The 16867-nt window shown below is 48.9% G+C and overlaps 1 protein-coding gene across 1 annotated transcript in view; it reads left to right on the top strand.

Annotated features, from left to right (window-relative positions):
- Positions 1-1165: 1165 nt before the first annotated feature.
- The window catches only part of RIPOR2 (RHO family interacting cell polarization regulator 2), a 66697-nt gene continuing 50995 nt past the window's right edge, over positions 1166-16867 (top strand). Inside the window, exon 1 of the mRNA XM_088533420.1 lies at positions 1166-1308. Coding sequence (XP_088389546.1) covers positions 1248-1308 — 61 coding nt within the window. The 5' untranslated portion in view covers positions 1166-1247. The remainder of the gene's footprint in view (positions 1309-16867) is intronic.

Here is a 16867-nt window from a genome sequence, read left to right as displayed (position 1 = left end):
TCTCTTGTCTTCTCCATCTGTATTTGTTTAAGCCTTGAACTGCCTAGGAGACTGGCTGTCTCCATTTGCAGCCTTGGAGAAACCTACTGTTGGAGTTCTCCTTTTAAAAAAGCCTAATAATTAAAGACAAGCTCATTATAGCTGCTCATGACTCACCCATTGGAAGCCACAGTGAGCACCTCTGCTGAGCTGAGAGTCTCTCTTCCAAAGGCATGGTGACACATGCAATGCCTAGACCAAGAAATCAAAGCTCAGTACGGGTTCATTGCCATTACAGACTACCTTCGATAGCAGGGACCTGAGAGATGACCAGTCTTGGCCCCAGGCCTGTGCATGCACACACATGCACACGTGCGAGTGGCCCCAGTGAAGCCAGCAGGACTGCTCAAGGCTCAAGCATTTTGTGCAGGTCTAGAGGGAAGCTGATTTGCGAACATGGTCCTCATAGAAATTGAGACCTGGCAGAAGAGAGTCCACTTACTTTATAAAAATCAGAAAACACAGCCACTGAGAGGACCAAAGTAATGCAGACCTAGCACTGACAGAAATACTCAAATAATATGCCTACTATTGACAGCAAGCAAGTTTTACTTCAGATATTTTTGTATTATCACCTGATCAGGGGGAGGGTCCTCAACTTTGGTAGTGTGCCAAAAATGGTGACTTGGGGGAGCTCACGTCCCTGCTAGCAATTCTGTCCATGAGACAACTAGCATTGCCTATAGCTTTTCAACTTGTCCAAGTTGTCACATACAGGAGCAAAAGTGCTCCCACTGTTGCCCTGATACATAAAAAATAAAATCCCGTGAACGCGTGACATGGTCAGATGGTCCCTGCAGTGAAACTGGGCTGCTCTGCCCAGTGAGTTATTCCCCAGCAGCAGAAAGGATTCACATTCATATGCAAAGCCCCCATGCTCGGGGCTGGCACTGCTGCTGCACAGCAGTGTTGGCTGCAAGAAGGCAGTGAGGGCAGTGCGCTTTTGGAGCCCGTCCTGCCCGCACCTCCTCTGAAAACTAACTCCTCTCTCAGCGTTAGGAACATCCCACCTCAAAACCCATCGGCTGTCAGCCAGAGCGAGAAAAGTCATTCATATGAATGAGTCTATTTTCGTAAGTGCAGATGCGGAAGTTGTTACCACCAAAATGTTTAGGAAACTGGTGAAAGGAAACAGTCGTTCTGTAGCGTAGGAACCAGCTCAAGCACTCGGCGCTCAGGCTGCCCCCTCGAGCTGCGTCCTAGCCACCATGCAGCACGCCCAAGAGGATCTGGCTGCACCCGGCGAAGAAGATGATGCCTTCGAGGAAGGTAAAGTGATCTTTTATTAAACTAATCCCTCTCCTGCTCAGACCAGGGGCAGGTTTCTAACTTCGGTGTTATTTCTCGGGTAAACGCCAAGTTCTCCATGGGCTCCAAGGTCAGAGGGCGACCAGGGAAAGGACACTTTCTCTTCTGCCCGAGAGAACAGAGAGCCAAATTGTACCAGATACTATAAAATAACTTCCACATGAGTCTGGCTGCTTGCCTCCTCAGCAAAGAGCTTGCTGCAGAAGAAAGTTGAGGGCACACCAAGTATATTTTCTACAGCGAGTGCACTTTGCAACATAGTGTGTTTGGCATTCAGCACTGCAGGTGCGGCTGTTGCTGAAGCAGTTGGGGCTACGCGTGGGGGTAAGGGTGACTTGCTGCCTCATTTTTATGAGCAAAATTACCCTCCTCCTTTCTGACTGCCACAGCCCAGGGGCACAGAGTCTGTGCTGTAGCTACTTACCCCTAAAACGGCTTCAGCCTGAACCTGATTCTTTACTGTCTTGCATCCTGTGCCACCGTTTTCGCGCGAACGGAGTGCTGCTAAAGCGAAATGGAAGAGGCACAGATAAGAGCGCCTGGAGGAGGGCGGTGGATCTTGCCGCAGCGGCTCATTCCCTGCCCTTGCTCCCTGCTCCCTTTTGTGTGAGAGTGGAGGCCGGGGGGAGAACCTGTTCATGCAAATCTTCTCCCAGCCCTTAACAGTTTCCAAGGGAGTTGAAAGCACAAAGAGCTGCCTGGATCAGCTCCAAAGACTGTGAACCTTTAAACTCACTTTCAGCACAGCTTCAGCAAACCTCCTTTAAACAAAGCTTAGCTGTGGTTGGTATGGAAAACTTAGCAGTGAATAGTGCCAAAGCAAGTTATCTGAGCCTCAGTGAAGACATCAGCACAGAAAAGAAAGCAGTGATGTACTGCCTGTATTCAGATACATTTCTCACATGAATATCTGTACTCTATGATGTAGTCCTAGCTCAGAAGGGCAACAGATTTGAAGAAAACAGAGGTGAAAATATTTTCACTCAGAAAGGGATCGTAATAGTCAAGGGAAGATCTGATGCCACTGGGCAAATGAACTCATATTAAAAACACCCTGCTGTCTTCCTTACAATTAGCCCTCACAGGTGGAGACTGCTTCCCACAGCCAGCCAAAGCCATGCTCCAATTCAATATAGACATTTTCAAGTGCTTTGAAGAGCTGGTGCAATTTAGGCTTCATTGCTCTGTAGCCTATGTTCTCAACTAGAAATCATAGAATCATAGAATCATAGAATGCTTAGGGTTGGAAGGGACCTCTAGAGATCATCTAGTCCAACCCCCAATATATATTGATACAGGGGGGAGAAGGAGAGAAATGTGTTCGGGTTATTTGTCATTTATATCACATTGTCTAAAGGCAAAGATACAGCTCTTCTGCAATCTTTTCCACCTTCCAGATAAGTTGTTTCTGGCAGGGCCAATCTAGCAATAGTTATAGTCAGATGGCCTCTCAAAGGCAGGGAAGAAAATGAATACCTTTCTGTGACCCTGCCTGGAGCTGGAGTTTGGACTAGACGGCCTCCAGAGGTCTCTTCCAACCTGCATCATCCTATGATCCTGTGAGGCTGTTGATGGCCTCTCAAGTTCATCTGTGTGTAAGAGAGACCAAATTTACCCTAGCTCAGCCCAAGAGCCTGGTCTGCAGGCTTGCTGGGTAAAAGGCCCACATAAACAGGCTCCCTGCCTTCAGCCTCCTCTCCTTTCTCATCAATGAGTTAGCCGGAAAACTTTAAATTTTTGCCTGTTACTTCTGCAGCTCTGTTGACCCAGGGAGTCCCAGGTCACTTCCCCAGGCTGGGTGGGATCCACACGGGAAGGAAGAAGGTCATGGGACACTCCACTCAGGTGGGAAGAAACGGGCAGACCAGCTAAAACTAAGCCATGGATTTGCAGCCCAGATGCAGCCCCTTATCATTGGCTGAGCTCTGACTTTCAGTTTCACACAGGTCCTAGGGTGGAGGCTTTTTTTTTTTTTTTTTTTAGCATCCAGTCTTGATTTGGAAAGCAGTAATGGTAAATCTGCCATGACCCTTTCTAAGTTGTTTCAGTGTCTGGCCACTATCACAGTGAAAAATAGCTGTGTCTTGCTTCTAAAGTAGTATTTGTCCATTTTTTTGAATTTGCTATTCTCTTGTGCAGGAGAGCAGGGAATTCACTACTACTATCTAGATATTTCTCATGCATTCGGACCAGTGTTAGCCTTTGGCAAACAGACTGGTGTCACTGGCTCTTTCTGCAGAGGAATGTTCTTTAATCTTTTAAGCATTTTCATGGCTCTGCTTGAGACCATATCCTTGGAGATGTGGACAGCAGCATGGAGCACATATTGCTCCAAAACTTTTACCCCAAGAAGTCGCCCAGAGCTAACACAACCTCTTCACTCATACTTAATATACATATACAAGGATCACTTAATAAATACAAGGACTGACTGAGCCCTTTGGAGTCCCAGCACCATGCAAGATTCTCTTCTTCACGAGGTTCTCCTCTGTACTCATCAAGCCTTTTGGTGCCAAAAATCTCAAGGCAAACACTGTCCTCTAATTATGGCCAGTATCTTTGCTCACAGATATGCCCATACTAAAACCAGATGAATCAGCTCAGCTCACTCCCTGTTGTCTCTTCCCTCTGTTATTTATCACTTCCTCCAATATTGTGCCATCTGTAAAATCTGTCAGTGACAATTTTAAGTGTTGGTTAAAGTCATTCAAAAAGAAGTGTTAAATCCCATGGGGGCAGACCCAATCTGCACAGGTTCGCCCTAATAACTGTCACCCCTGCTGGTTCCTCAGCTTGATTAGGTCTATGCGACTTGCTTTGCATCTCTCTGCAAATCCCAGATTGATCTCCTCTCACTCAAATTTCTTAGACAAGACCTCACGCAGCGCCATGCTTCATTTCTCGCATAAGTCCGAGCCTAGCATCAACACAATTATTTTCTGTGAACCTTTCTATGGAAGTGTCTTGATTATATCCCATGTCCCTCAGTTTTGATTAGATGACTTCTACATCAGCTATGCCATTACTAAGCCATATCACTGTCGGCTGTCACACTGTTAGTGACAGAATATTAACTCATACTTCTCTAGAAATCCCATGATGTTGTAAGTTTTTTGAAAATCAACAGAGCTCCTTGACTATTTTTAAGCTGCAGCGTAAAATCCTTCTTTAAGAAAGATAAAGGGAAAATATTTTCCCACTGATACAGACTATAATAAAGCTCTGACATTTTACCACATGCAAACAAAAACATTTGCAAAATACTTCTGTGTTCTCTGCAGCATTATTGATAATTCTACTATTTTCATCTACCAATAGTCCAAAACATTGATTTTTCTGGCTGTCCATTGAAATTCCAGGCCACGTAGCAGGATGATAGAGTATATTCAGAAAATAATATCTTCACATAAACTCAGGCTGACTCTTGCCGTAGCTATTTAAGGCTCGAAGGTGTTCTTCCTGGAAGAAGGTCTCTTAGTTGATTTGCTTGTTTTCTAACAACAGCCTTGCCCTCACATTCTGCTATCTGCTTCGAAAGGCTTGAGGAGACTTTGCAAATGACTACGCCTGGGTTCAGCGAAGCACATCTACTTCTCCGAAACAAGGTCATTGTTTAATAGAGCACAGCTGTATTGTGCAGAAGTTTAGAGAAGGAACCTCTTGAAAGTACAGCTGGTGACAGGTTTCATTTCTTTCATGGCCTTAATGACTATACTAATTGAAGAGTGACTTGAGTTTTACACACAGACAGCATACCTATTTTGGCAAAAAAATGCTTTTTAATTTTTAGTGACTGTAAATGCTTGAGATTTTGACATGGTATTTCATTAAAAGCAAGTAACTTCCAGCAGCAGAAAGCTGCTTGTAACCAAACAGACACGTCTTTTTCCTAAAGCCTGTATAAACTGCGGGTCTTGGGAACACTTCTGTGGCTCCGGGGCCCAGGTGCAATCCCTGGCCATGGGCTGACGGCTTGCTGGGAAGTTTGGGGCCTCAGTCATCTCCCTCGGCAGACTCTGGTGTTCACAGATAAGAGACCTGAGCACTCACACAGGCGAGGAGGCCTCACACCATGGCTCCAGCATAGCCCAGCGCAGGGCTTTGGCATGGCGGGTCCTTAGAGATCAGCTCACACGCATCTGCGTGCGTAGGATGCAGGCTCTCAGCTCTGCACTGCAGGCGCACGGGCCCAGCTAGCACCGAGTGATGCATCTAGAAATTAGACTGTGAGTTATTACAGCGATTACAGACCCTTTCAAACAGCTGCTCCGCACTGACCTCTCCTCGCACCTGCATTTCCCACCTCCTGTCTCTACCTTCTGGCTATACCTATGGTACCTGACCTACTTTTCAGTTATTCCTATAAAGCCAGCACAAAATCCAGTCCATGTTTCCAAATTAGGGGGAGAAAAAGCAAAGCCGTCTTTTGCATAATGTAGAGTAAGTGTGTGCTCCAGTTCAGCACACAAGAGCCTTGTCTTAGTACACAGTGAGGTGTCAAGAGCCCCAGGAGTCCTCTCCTTGCCCAGGCCCCAAGTGCTGCTAGGGCTCCCCAGCATTGCTACCCATCAAGGCTCCCAGCAGAACTGGAATTACATCAAACTTTTAAGGTATGTTTAAAAAAATGTGCAAGATGGCTTAATATCCTTGTGAACTGTCCTTTTGAAAAAGAAAAGAATCTTAGCTCTGAGGCTGGGGATCAGCTTTGACATTTAAATGAAATGAAATGTAGCTACTCTTCATGGTTACATGCCCAGCCTGTTGTATCAGAACATACCTGCTCATCTGAGAGAGAAATGAGGGAAAAGTCTGAAAGATGAGACATGCTCTTCACACAGGAGCAGTGCAGGCCAATCAATCTTTTCGTTACCCAAAACACGTCAAAATGCTCTGCTTTCCTTGGAAATACAGCTCAGGGACTTGTCCGAAGTCACATGGGAGGGTCAGTGTCACAGCTTGCCCATGAACCATCAGATCAGGCTTCTTTCCATGCCACAACCAACCACTCCTTCACCCCCTACAGCCAGCCATGCTTTGCTGAGGATGACTAATGCTTATCCACTCTGCTCAGTCTATCAAACCGATGTATTCTCAAGCAAACTATGTCTATGTACGTATCAGCACTGTATTCCAGGGGATGTGCTGATGTCTCTGCGTTTCTCAAAGAAATACAGAGACATCCTCCCTCCTATATTTTCACCCACATGGTGTTTTACATGTCTCCGTTTGCTAAAATACTGAGTGCCAAGTATCTCTGAAGTAATGAATGACCAACATCCACGTGTGTATTAAGCAGGGGTGATCCTGCTCTCTGAGATGATGGATGAATGTTCTGGAAGTGTTGGCAGCTCCCCACAAGCCCTACCTGTCCTCTCAGCTCACCGCGTGCCCCCAAGGAAAGGGAACGTGCGCGGCAGACTGGCTGCAGTGTGAGGAGAGGAAAATCCCCACACCTCATCACCAAGGCAACACTGTTTCCTTGAACTAGATAGATAGAGCCTAATGGGAGATGTTTAGCCCCTGAGCTCAGGTGTACAGCCTATTTCTGCAGCAACACGGACAGACCTCCTCAGCCTGCAGCACAAGGGTGGTGCTGACATACGGAGCCCACTTGGTCTTTCCTGCTCACGCTCGGTGCTTCGCTCACCTGCTTCTTACAGCTGCTTCCCTGGGCGCCTGCCCCACGGCACACACGGAGCTATGCGGGACGGCGGGAGCCCCCGCGAGGCCGCGCAGGCCGCGGCTCCCCCGCTGAGGCAGCTGGAGGGCTATTTTTAACAGGGCGTGAGGCCCCGCTTTCGCTGCAGAAGTGATGGATTCCGAGATGCCTGGGATTTAAAAATAAGCCAAATCAGAGACACTTGCTGCTTTGCTGCCTGCCTATTTTTTAATTAAAGGTCTTTCATCTTTCTTTTCTTTTTTTCTTTTTTCTTTCTCTCTGTCTTGAAGGCAACTTATTTGGTTCATATTTGTTGACAACATTTCTAGATCACTAATAATAACTGCAGTGGAAAAAAAACGTCAAAAAAGTGTCATTTAACCAGCCCTCAGAGAAAAGAGGAAGGTACTTAGAAGCCAGGGAGAAACCACGTACTAGGAGGGCTCAGACAACTTGTTAGGCTTTCAAAACAATGTCTGCTCAAAGTTTGAGACAAAAAATTGCTATTCTTTCCCAGGGCTTTTTTAATGTTTCTGGGCACCTCTGTAAAAAAGTTCAGTGAAATGCAAGTTCTTTGCTGTCCAGTGCCCCTAGTAAAGTATCGAAATAAATGCAGCTGGGTTAGAACAGGTTGATGGCACAAGCAACTTCACTCCTTTAACAACTCAAGCGCAGTCCACAGCCTGTGAAATAAGTTTCCCCCTGCATATATGCTAAAAACAAAGGTTTTGTGGTTGATGTATCAAGGGTGTGACAGTCACAGAACAACAGGGTCAGGAAGTGCAGAGTTAAGCACTACCGGTGAAAACAGCGCAAGAAAATAAATTAAAGAGACAGGGCAGAGGAATCAAACACTTCACAGTGTCCAGGGGCACTAAAAATTGATAATAGGATGATTTCCTTATAGTAGGATTTCCCCTGTCTCATCTTGCATTTGGGGGTGGGTGAGGTTGTTCAGGCTCCAAAGAGTTTTAAGCAATATTTCCCAAGCTCCTGAGCCTTGATCTGGCATTCAGAATCAGATGATCAGAACAAGGGCTATTTTCCAAATAACCCTTTTCCTGCTGACAAAATTCAGAGTTTATATAAATATAGGCCTTCTGCCCAAGGACTGCACAGGTGCAGGTCTGTGCACCCTGAGGAGGCCAAGTGGGCAGGCGGCACCAAAGCATTTACTCTTTGAGGAGCCACTGATATTCCTCTGCCTTTGGCAATAGGTGAAACAAAACCACTACAGAAACCCTGAGCACAACAGGTTTAAGTTGCATAACTTACAAGTTTGAAAGGGGGCTGAGAGCTGCACAGCCTGGTTTAATTGCAGGTGGCCTGGAGATTGGAAAGGTTGAGTGCCCCAGAGCTTAGGATGTGAGGCCTACAGTTTAAACACCCATTAAAAAAAAAAAATCCTTGAAAAGACAAAAGGCAAGGGAGAAAGAAAGCTACCACAAGAGACAGAGCAGAATAGGAAGAGGGATTTTTGAAGAAGTCTCACGATGAACTAACCCCTGCCTGAAGAGCTGGCAGAGGAATAAACCCATCCAGAATACATCCCAGTTTGGGCAGTCCAAATGGCACGTTCCAACTTTATTAGTTATGAGAAGTTTCCTACACCCTCAAGCTGGTTTCCTTAGGTTCCCCATGGAGTCAGCAGCGTGTGCCCTGCAGCCACCGTTTCCTGTCACAGTGATGCTCTACTTGGCCTCACCTGCTTTGGCTCTGAACAGGACTTAGCAGCAGAAGTACCAAGTACACAAAGTCGGTGCTGTCCATGACAATGCTGTCGTTTGGTTCTGCTGGGGAAATGGTGGGTTTTGCCCTGCTGCTCAGCAGGGACAGTTCAGCACCCGAGTGGTTCCCACAGCCTCACTGAGCAGAGCCACGCGAGGCCAGCACTGCAGGAACCACCCAAACTAGGCTTCTACCACCCACAAAAACGACCGCCCCGCACAGCGAACCCCTCAGCTGCTGAGGGGCCTGAAACACGGCAAACAAGCGCTTGCAACATGTCCCGTTTCGTCATGGGAGGCTCCTCATCTGGCGAGCCCCGTCTTCCTGCCTCCCATGTGACCACAGCGAAGGGGAAGTAGCTGGGAGCTATCGTGGGCCTTGGTACAAGCATTGCCACGGTGCCCCCGATTCTACCAGCTGCCTGTGAAAGGGGGTCTCCCTTCCTGAAACTTCCCACATTCCTTTCCCCATGCTGCGCAGTGCGGCCATGAAAAGTCCCACCTCTGTGTCAAGGAGAGCTCCTGCAGTTCCAGACCTGAGGTAAAATCCAGGAGCTCCCCTGAGGGGACCTGCCAGAGCCTCCTCTCCCAAAGAAATGAGATAGGATGGCTAAAAAAGCCTGTGAAAACATTACAGTTGCCACATTCACTAGATTTTTAGAGGACTCCTACAGAAGCCTGTTAGATAAGTCTTATAGAAATGTATGTTGTTCCCCTAAGGCTATTCAAAGTTTGTGAATGAAAAGCATGTGATGGCTGATGAGGTCATTTGACATACAGATTCCATGGAATAAGAGCAGTTTTATTCTCATCTCTCTTGCTTCGCGACAGTTCAGTGTGTGACAGTTCAGTTCACTGCAAACATGGACATGACCTAGCCTGCATTGCATTTGTCTTAGCACTGTTGTTGTGACGGTGTGGAAACACAGTCTTCCCAGCTTCCTAATTCTCTTGCTTCAGAAGAAAAAAAAAAAAAAAGAAAGCAGGATAGGGAAGGACTCAGTTACTCAGTTGATGTCATGGAGCTGAGAGGTAGTGCCAAGCAAATGAGATGTTGTTCTGTCTCACACATCACCAGCTGACCTCAAGAGTTCACTGCAGCCGGGGATGGTGACGATGGAAAGAGCAGGGAAAGCACAGCCTGCTTCCTTGAGCTGGTCCCTGATCTCTGTTGCAACATGTGCAGAACCTGTCCTAGTTATAAAGTGGTTGAGTTTGGGAGCTGTGGTGACGTCCAGATTGAAGGATCAGGTCGTAGTGTGCAGCATTCACACTGGGCTATCAGTTTTCTCTCTCACGAGCATCTTGCAGTGAGAAGAGATTTGAAATGAAGATAGATTTGAAGCTATACAGCTTCTCTTCGATCCCGCTAAAAACTTATGCAAGAAATGCCACACTAGCAATAGTACTTCGTGTTCAACAGCTAAGGCTCTTTCTTACTAATGAAAAGAGGGAAGTGTTGAGTAGGGTCTGTATAAGATGTCCTTGGGGTTGCATGAAGCTGCAGGGGAAGTGGAGCCCTCTCGTGCTGCTGCATTTAGGTGTGGGTCGTGGGGCTGTAGCATTTTCCTCGGGAAAGGGAGGCAGGACGGGAGGTCCCGAACCGCTCTGCCTCCTGTAGCTCTCTGTGTCACTCCCTGCCCTTTCTATTCCCCATGCCTGTTGTGAGCCAAGGAAGGGTTAGCTTGATCAGCAACATCAGCCACTGCCTCATGCTGGGCTGCTGGGATTAATCACTGCGCTGAAAATAGCACCCAGGGTCAGATGTGCAAACACTGCCCTCACTTCACCGGTGTCATGTAACTCAGGCGCAGTGCCGCCCCATGCCCCCGATCAACGCGACTTCTTGCTTTACGCTAAAGAAACAGTGAACAGGATTTCTTGCTTTACGCTGGACAACCTTTGTGATTTTTAGTCCTCTCAGAGCCCCAGCAATGCAGCACGAAGGGCAGCCCTCCACCGCTCCTAGAGGAAACCACTGTTAGCAGTGGTGAAGCAGCCCCTGGAGGGCTGGCTGGATCCACCAGCAACCTACACCTTCTCCCCCGAGGTGTGCAGCTGTGTTTGCACTGGGGTTTGGTCGCAAGCGTCCCGGTGCTGGGGACCCCCCCCTGCTCGGGAATCTCACTGCAAACACGTGGCACATGCCCTTGGGGATCATTACATTACATGGGCAGGCTTCTTGTCGCGCTCCCCCAAATGGCATTTCATCTGCGCTGCACTTGCTTCGTATTTGCTATATTTAAGCCCCAGAAATATGTGCTGATGTAGAAAAGAGGGCTCTAGTGGTGTCTTAGAGGCAAGAAGGTAATTAAAATAATTTCTCCGGGTTGTGATCCTCTGTGCAGAATTGTAGGCCAACCCAGGGAAGAAGGGGTGCTCTCAGGCCAGATGTCCGTCAACCTTGGGGACACCCCCGAGCTTGGGTCCAACTAATACTGAGGTCTCTCTGGGAGTGATTTCAGAGCACCTCAGGTATTATTCTAGCAAAACTGAGGGCAGAAATTGCTTGGCACATTTGCCCCAATGAGTATTCCTAGGTTTCTGTTATGAAATCATCACTTCAGGAACATGCAAGAATCCAGGAGTCCAGCACTGCAGTGTTCATGAATGATGCTTGAGTTTGAAACTTGCGTGGCATTACTGGCTCCTTCTCCTCCATACCAAGCTTGGCATCCTTCTTCTACCTGGCCATCATTTTTCCCAAAACATGCCCTCCATCCCTGCAGTTTCCTCCCCTTCTTGTGGTGACTGGTGGGACCCTCTGAGCAGAAGGAGCACAGAGGCTGTCTCCACACCACAGAGGAGTGCAGATTATGGGATGCTAAAGAGACTGGTGCTCTCTGACCTACTCTTTAAGTCCACGCTGATGGACCTAAGATACTTTCAGTGGTTGCCCACACACCGCACTGTCTCACTCCATATAGCATCTATTCTTCTTGATTCTGGGTCCTTCGAGGCCCATTTTTTGGTGTCATAAGAAAGGTTGGACAAGGAGGGAGCTGGCTGAGCCATGTCCGCGCCTGCAGTTCGCGCTGCAAATGGAGAGCGCAGGCTCTCTCCTGCTCCATGCTTTGGAGCTTGCCCCAGGTTGGCCGCTCGAGCGCGGTGGGGATGGACATGGGTCTTGCTCCAGGCTCCAAGCGCAGCCTGGGGGAGCCAGCAGTGTGGGTAGCGGCTGCTGCCACCTGGCAGCACCGGGGAGATGGCGCTGCCCTCCGAGAGACACGTGAGTGAGAGCGAGGGCAGCTCCTGGGATGGATGGGGAACGGGGGCCTTGGCGGAGGGAGCTGGCTCTGGGCGCCTGCAAGGCAAGGACTTGGAAGCAGCCAAGAGAATATCTGAAGGTTCAGCACAACCACCACTGTGCGGGCTGGCGTCAGACCGCCCATTTGCCTGCAAAGCCGAGCACTTTCCCGGAGGAAGCCCAACAGCCTCTTGTTCTCATACGCACATGGGCTGTGTGGGGCAGTGCTCTCCGCCTGTGCAGAGGCCCTGGGCAGGTAACTCAGCACCTGCAGATGAGGGCTGAGTCCCACTCACCGCAGCAACCCCTTCGGTGGCTTGAGGAGAGGGTTTCCAGGCTGTCCGGCAGCAGCTGAGACCAGCTCGTCTCTAAGAGCACTGAGAGGCTCTCTGAGAGCCGCTCTCACTCAAAACCCCTTCACAGCACCATACCTGGCGCTTGAGGTCTCTGATCACTACGGTAGCTTTGATCATCTCCTTGCAGAGCTGACTTCCAGCTGTCCAGGAAAGTAAAACAAGACACCAGCAGTTCCACATGCACCTTAATTAGAAAACAGGGATCGCTTTTCAAAAACAACAGGGGGATATTAGGGTGAGCGCTGCAGTAATAAACGCGCCATCCACACACTCGGCGTGGGCTCAAGGGCAGCGCAGACGGCCCTGGTGCTAGACAGTCTGAGCCTGGGGAATGCCGCCTCAGCTGGGTGGGGAAAACGTGGTGTGAAGTGCCCCTGCTCCCGGGGTGCTGCCCAGGGGGGCAGGCAGAGCGCACACGAGTGCTCGTGCCCGCTGAGGCCGCCTCGCTGCCGCCGACACTCCGGGCATGTGCCCGCGGCAGAGCTCCCTCTCTGAGAGCAGGATCTCGCACTGCCGCTAATGCAGGACCGTGTAACGAGGGAAGGGAAAGGAAGGGTAACCCACGGGAACGGTCATCCCTTGCTGGGCACTAGGAGCTAAAGGAGGCTCCCCCGTCTGTCTCTTCCCCTCCACACCTGCAGCCAGCTTTTTCCCGGTGTATTGAGCACATCCTGACTGCCCTACCACAGGGCATAGCCGCTGGATTATACTTAAGCCATTCCCATTGCTGAGCCTCTGGCTACAAGTCCCTGCACACCAGGTTTAATCCTGGGTCACTACAGAAGGTTGCTTTTTCTCAGCTCGCTGCTCATCTGCTTCTCCAAGATCTACAGGTGGAAAGATTTGCAAAAGCAGCATGAAGAAAGTAAAATGAGGAACTTGAGGGTGGAGCAGCAATACAGTGCTGGGAAGTAAAGGGGGGAAATGGTTGCACAGTGGTGAGAGGATGTAAGCAGTGAAAAACAAGTGGGTATGAAAAGCTTTTAGGAGAACAGCAAGAAGTGTTACAGGATGGTGATGAATGCAAGCCGGATGAGCTGGGCAGGTACACCTCAGAGAGAAGGCATAAATATGGGAATGAAGGCAAACTGAAAAGCAGCACGGGCAGGGAAAGATCAACAGAGTTGGAGACTTGTGGCAATGGTGTAGTAGGTTTAGCTAGAAAGAATAATAGCAAATGTGCCTATGACTAAGCAAAGCTTCCAGTTAAAGAGCCAGGCCTTGCCCAAACTGATCATTACAGGGGTCATGTTTTTTACAGTCTCCGGTCAAAGCCTTCCCCAGTGATGGCTCTGGCACCAGCTGTGGTCCCCAATCCCAAAGCTGTTTGTTCATCTCTCCTTTGGACTCAGGTCCTGAGGTGAGAGCACTCAGGATTCCTATCTGTGCTCCTACAGGAGGCTAAGACACTTGCTGGAGGGGTCCCCAGGGACTAAGAAACCAAACCGCTGTGTGCTTTCAGACATCCTCTTCAAAACAAAGGGGGCCTGAGACGCCCATAGAAATATAACAAAGAGGAGCGATGGAAACAAAAGCCAACATTCAAATCATCTTCCCCGGAGGCTAAGGCAGGCCTAATTTACCTGAGACAGCTGAAGCTCTAAGACATCATCTGCGTACCCATCCCCCCTTCCTCCAATCTCTTGCTGATCAGAAAGTGCTAAAGAGAACCCAGCACAGGCATCGTCGCCTGTACGGTCTGCTAAGCACTGCGGCTGAGCCGTCTACCACCACTAACACAGGTGCTTACGGGTGGCTGAAATCTTCCAGGACCGTGTTGAGCCCTTATACTCGTAAAGCAGACCGAAGATCCTGCACTAAACAAGGGAAATTGCAAAGACAGCCCGTGTTTTCACAGGCTTTCAGAACTTTCCTCCAGAAGATCTTACAAGGCAAGCAGGCTCCCCCTAAGGCCTCTGTCCACAAGCAGTGTCCCATTTCCCCTCTCCAGGTTCTTCTGGAGGACACAGCGCAATGGACCTGAAGGCCCGGCGTCCTGCTGCTCTGTTGGTTTGGGGATTGGGTGGGCTGCAGCCAGGGGGTTAGGGGAAAACTAAAATACTTTTCCTTACATTCGCCACCTGGGCTGGCAGCTGATGCCTAGCAGGCAGCAACCCCGCTCAGGCCTTGTGAGAAGCCCTCCGGGTTTCTGGGAGGAGCAGAGCAACTCGGCATTCCCAAACTGCAGTCTCCAAAAACCCCCATTTACTCTTTGGCCTCAGAGCAAAGGGCAGCAGAGAGCAAAGTGCTCCTGTAAAGCCCAGCAGGTAACTGAAGAGCTCTGGCTTAGTCCCCTCCAATGTAATCTGCGAATACCATTGGGCCGAGGATTAAGGTTGGCAGTGATCTGAGGCTCACAGGGAAATGTGAGCATAACATACGTTTAGAGAGGGCACTCCGTTTTCTGGAGATTAAACGAGAATTGGTTTTGCTATTGTCCCTGTGAAATTTCACTCAGGACATTCACGGTAACCTATTTCTAGCACACCAGCAGATTACACTGCGACACAGTGAATAATTCATAGCAGTAGTGGCACGATCGCAGCTACAACACAGCAGCAGCCTCGGCTCCGGCCTGGCTGTGGAGGCAGGCAGCGAGCTCTGGCATTTTCTACTGAACTAGCAAAATAAGATCCAGCACGTGCAGCAGCCGACTGTCCTTTCAAAAGCTTGCACGTCCGTCTGCACATTCAGAAGGACTAAATGGGGCAAAGATTTTATCTAGAGCATCCTTAAGCCTGCTCAGTCTCCTCGCAGTTTCGGCAAGCTGCAGCACTGGGAGCTGGGAAGTGGGAGGCTGTGGGGGGAGACAGAGAGGAAGAAACTGGATTTCTGCATTTGCTGCTGCAGAATCATACTGAGAAACCTAGAGAAACAGCTCACATACCCCCCGGCAGATGCATCTGCAAAGGAGAGAGAATATTTCCTTGGGAGAGGAGGTTGCAAACACGAGGCATTTGCGTCTGCAAGCTTAAGCTCAAAAAGTCTTCCGGATGATAAGACCAAAAGAGACAGATGAAAATTTGCAACGTGGGGGCACACGAAGTAATTGCCAAGAGCTACTGTAGGAGACTCAAGGCTGAAGTAAGATGCCACAATTAGTATTTAGCCCTGCAAATGTTAAACAAGTGAACGAGGCTTCTGCACGGAGAGCCTCTACCCCCTACAAGGCTGAAATGGCCTCAAAAGCCTATTGAGCATGCAGGGTGAGGCATTTATAGCCACAGCATCGCCACAGATATTCCCTGTCCTCTCCCTGACATTCCATGGCCGAAAGCTCCCAGCTGCTTTCTCCAGAGAGCAGCTCTTCCGCCTTGGACCGTGATCTCCGCGGTTTCCCCAAGGAGCAGACCCGGGGGGCCTTCGGGAGCGTCGCCTGTGCAGCTGCTGTAGACGTGTCTCAACTTTGTCACCCTGGGGAGAGGCCCCTAGGGTCAGCAGGCCAGTGCGGGAAGCATCCGCTGATGCTCTTAGCGAATATGGAATTGCTTCCGCTCGTTTCTGCTGCTTCTTGAGGCTAGAGGGTGCTGCTTATTTTCAGCATGCAACATAAATAACACATGTTCATGAATACTGTTGAGAGTGACTTAAGATTACAAGTTAATCAGAATTGGCAACTTGGGCTCTTTTATTCAGCGCTCAGTGAAGCCCTAAATCTTATTCTCGGTTGCCGCTTCGCAAAGGTCCCCGTACAGTATCCTGCGCGTGATGAGCCTGTGGGCTCTGCAAAAACCAGCTGCATTTGAAGGGGTAGGTCTGTCCGCACTGAGCAAAATGGGGAAAGACGCCGCAGTTTAAGGGAGAGTGTCACTACTGCCTCCTGAAGGCACCTTCAGATTGTGTCTCTTCACCAAACCCACAGGGCTATGGGCAGCTCTCTCTGAAAATACTCAGTAGAAAGTAGTAGAAAGGAGAGTCCCTTGGGGGAGCCTCAAGGAGCAGCTACAAACCCTGGAAAGGGGACAGCGCATCAGGCAGGAAGCGCCACATGGGGGTTTTGTGCTTCTGTTGGGTGACGCCTGAAGTGAAAATGGGTACAAAAGGAAGCCAGGGCAGAGAAATGGAAAAGTCCTAGGGCCACAATAGGCCCAATATATGCTGAGTTTTAACATTTACAGAGAGATGTTATTGTTGTAATTACTAGGTCTGTGTATTTTAAAAGGAAGGCTGAAATTGAACTCGAATAGCCTGCATCGCTAGGAAAAAAATACCGTCCTCTTGTCTATTTATTTTAATTTATCAGGGTAATACTGGCAAGAGGGATCAAGGAAAAGAAATGTAAAGATCATTCGTAGCGATGTTCTTTCATTCCTACTCACTTTAAACAGCTGTTTTTAGCCTTCAGTGTATCCCATATAATCTATAGGATACATAGGACAGAGCATTCAGTATATTCTATATATTCTATAGGCTAGATAGATGGATACATTGTATAGAATAGATATATTCCATTTAACAGGATGGAGAGGTGCCCCTTCCCTGCCCCTGTCCTGGGAGGAAGGAACAGCTTCTCTTTTGGTCCAACAAGCTC

Source organism: Tinamus guttatus, unplaced genomic scaffold (genome assembly GCF_059628265.1).
Source record: "Tinamus guttatus ecotype Peru unplaced genomic scaffold, ASM5962826v1 Tinamus_guttatus_pri_ptg000497l, whole genome shotgun sequence".
Taxonomy (NCBI): domain Eukaryota; kingdom Metazoa; phylum Chordata; class Aves; order Tinamiformes; family Tinamidae; genus Tinamus; species Tinamus guttatus.
The sequence above is the reverse complement of the archived record's forward strand: the minus strand, read 5'-3'. Positions and strand labels throughout refer to the sequence as shown.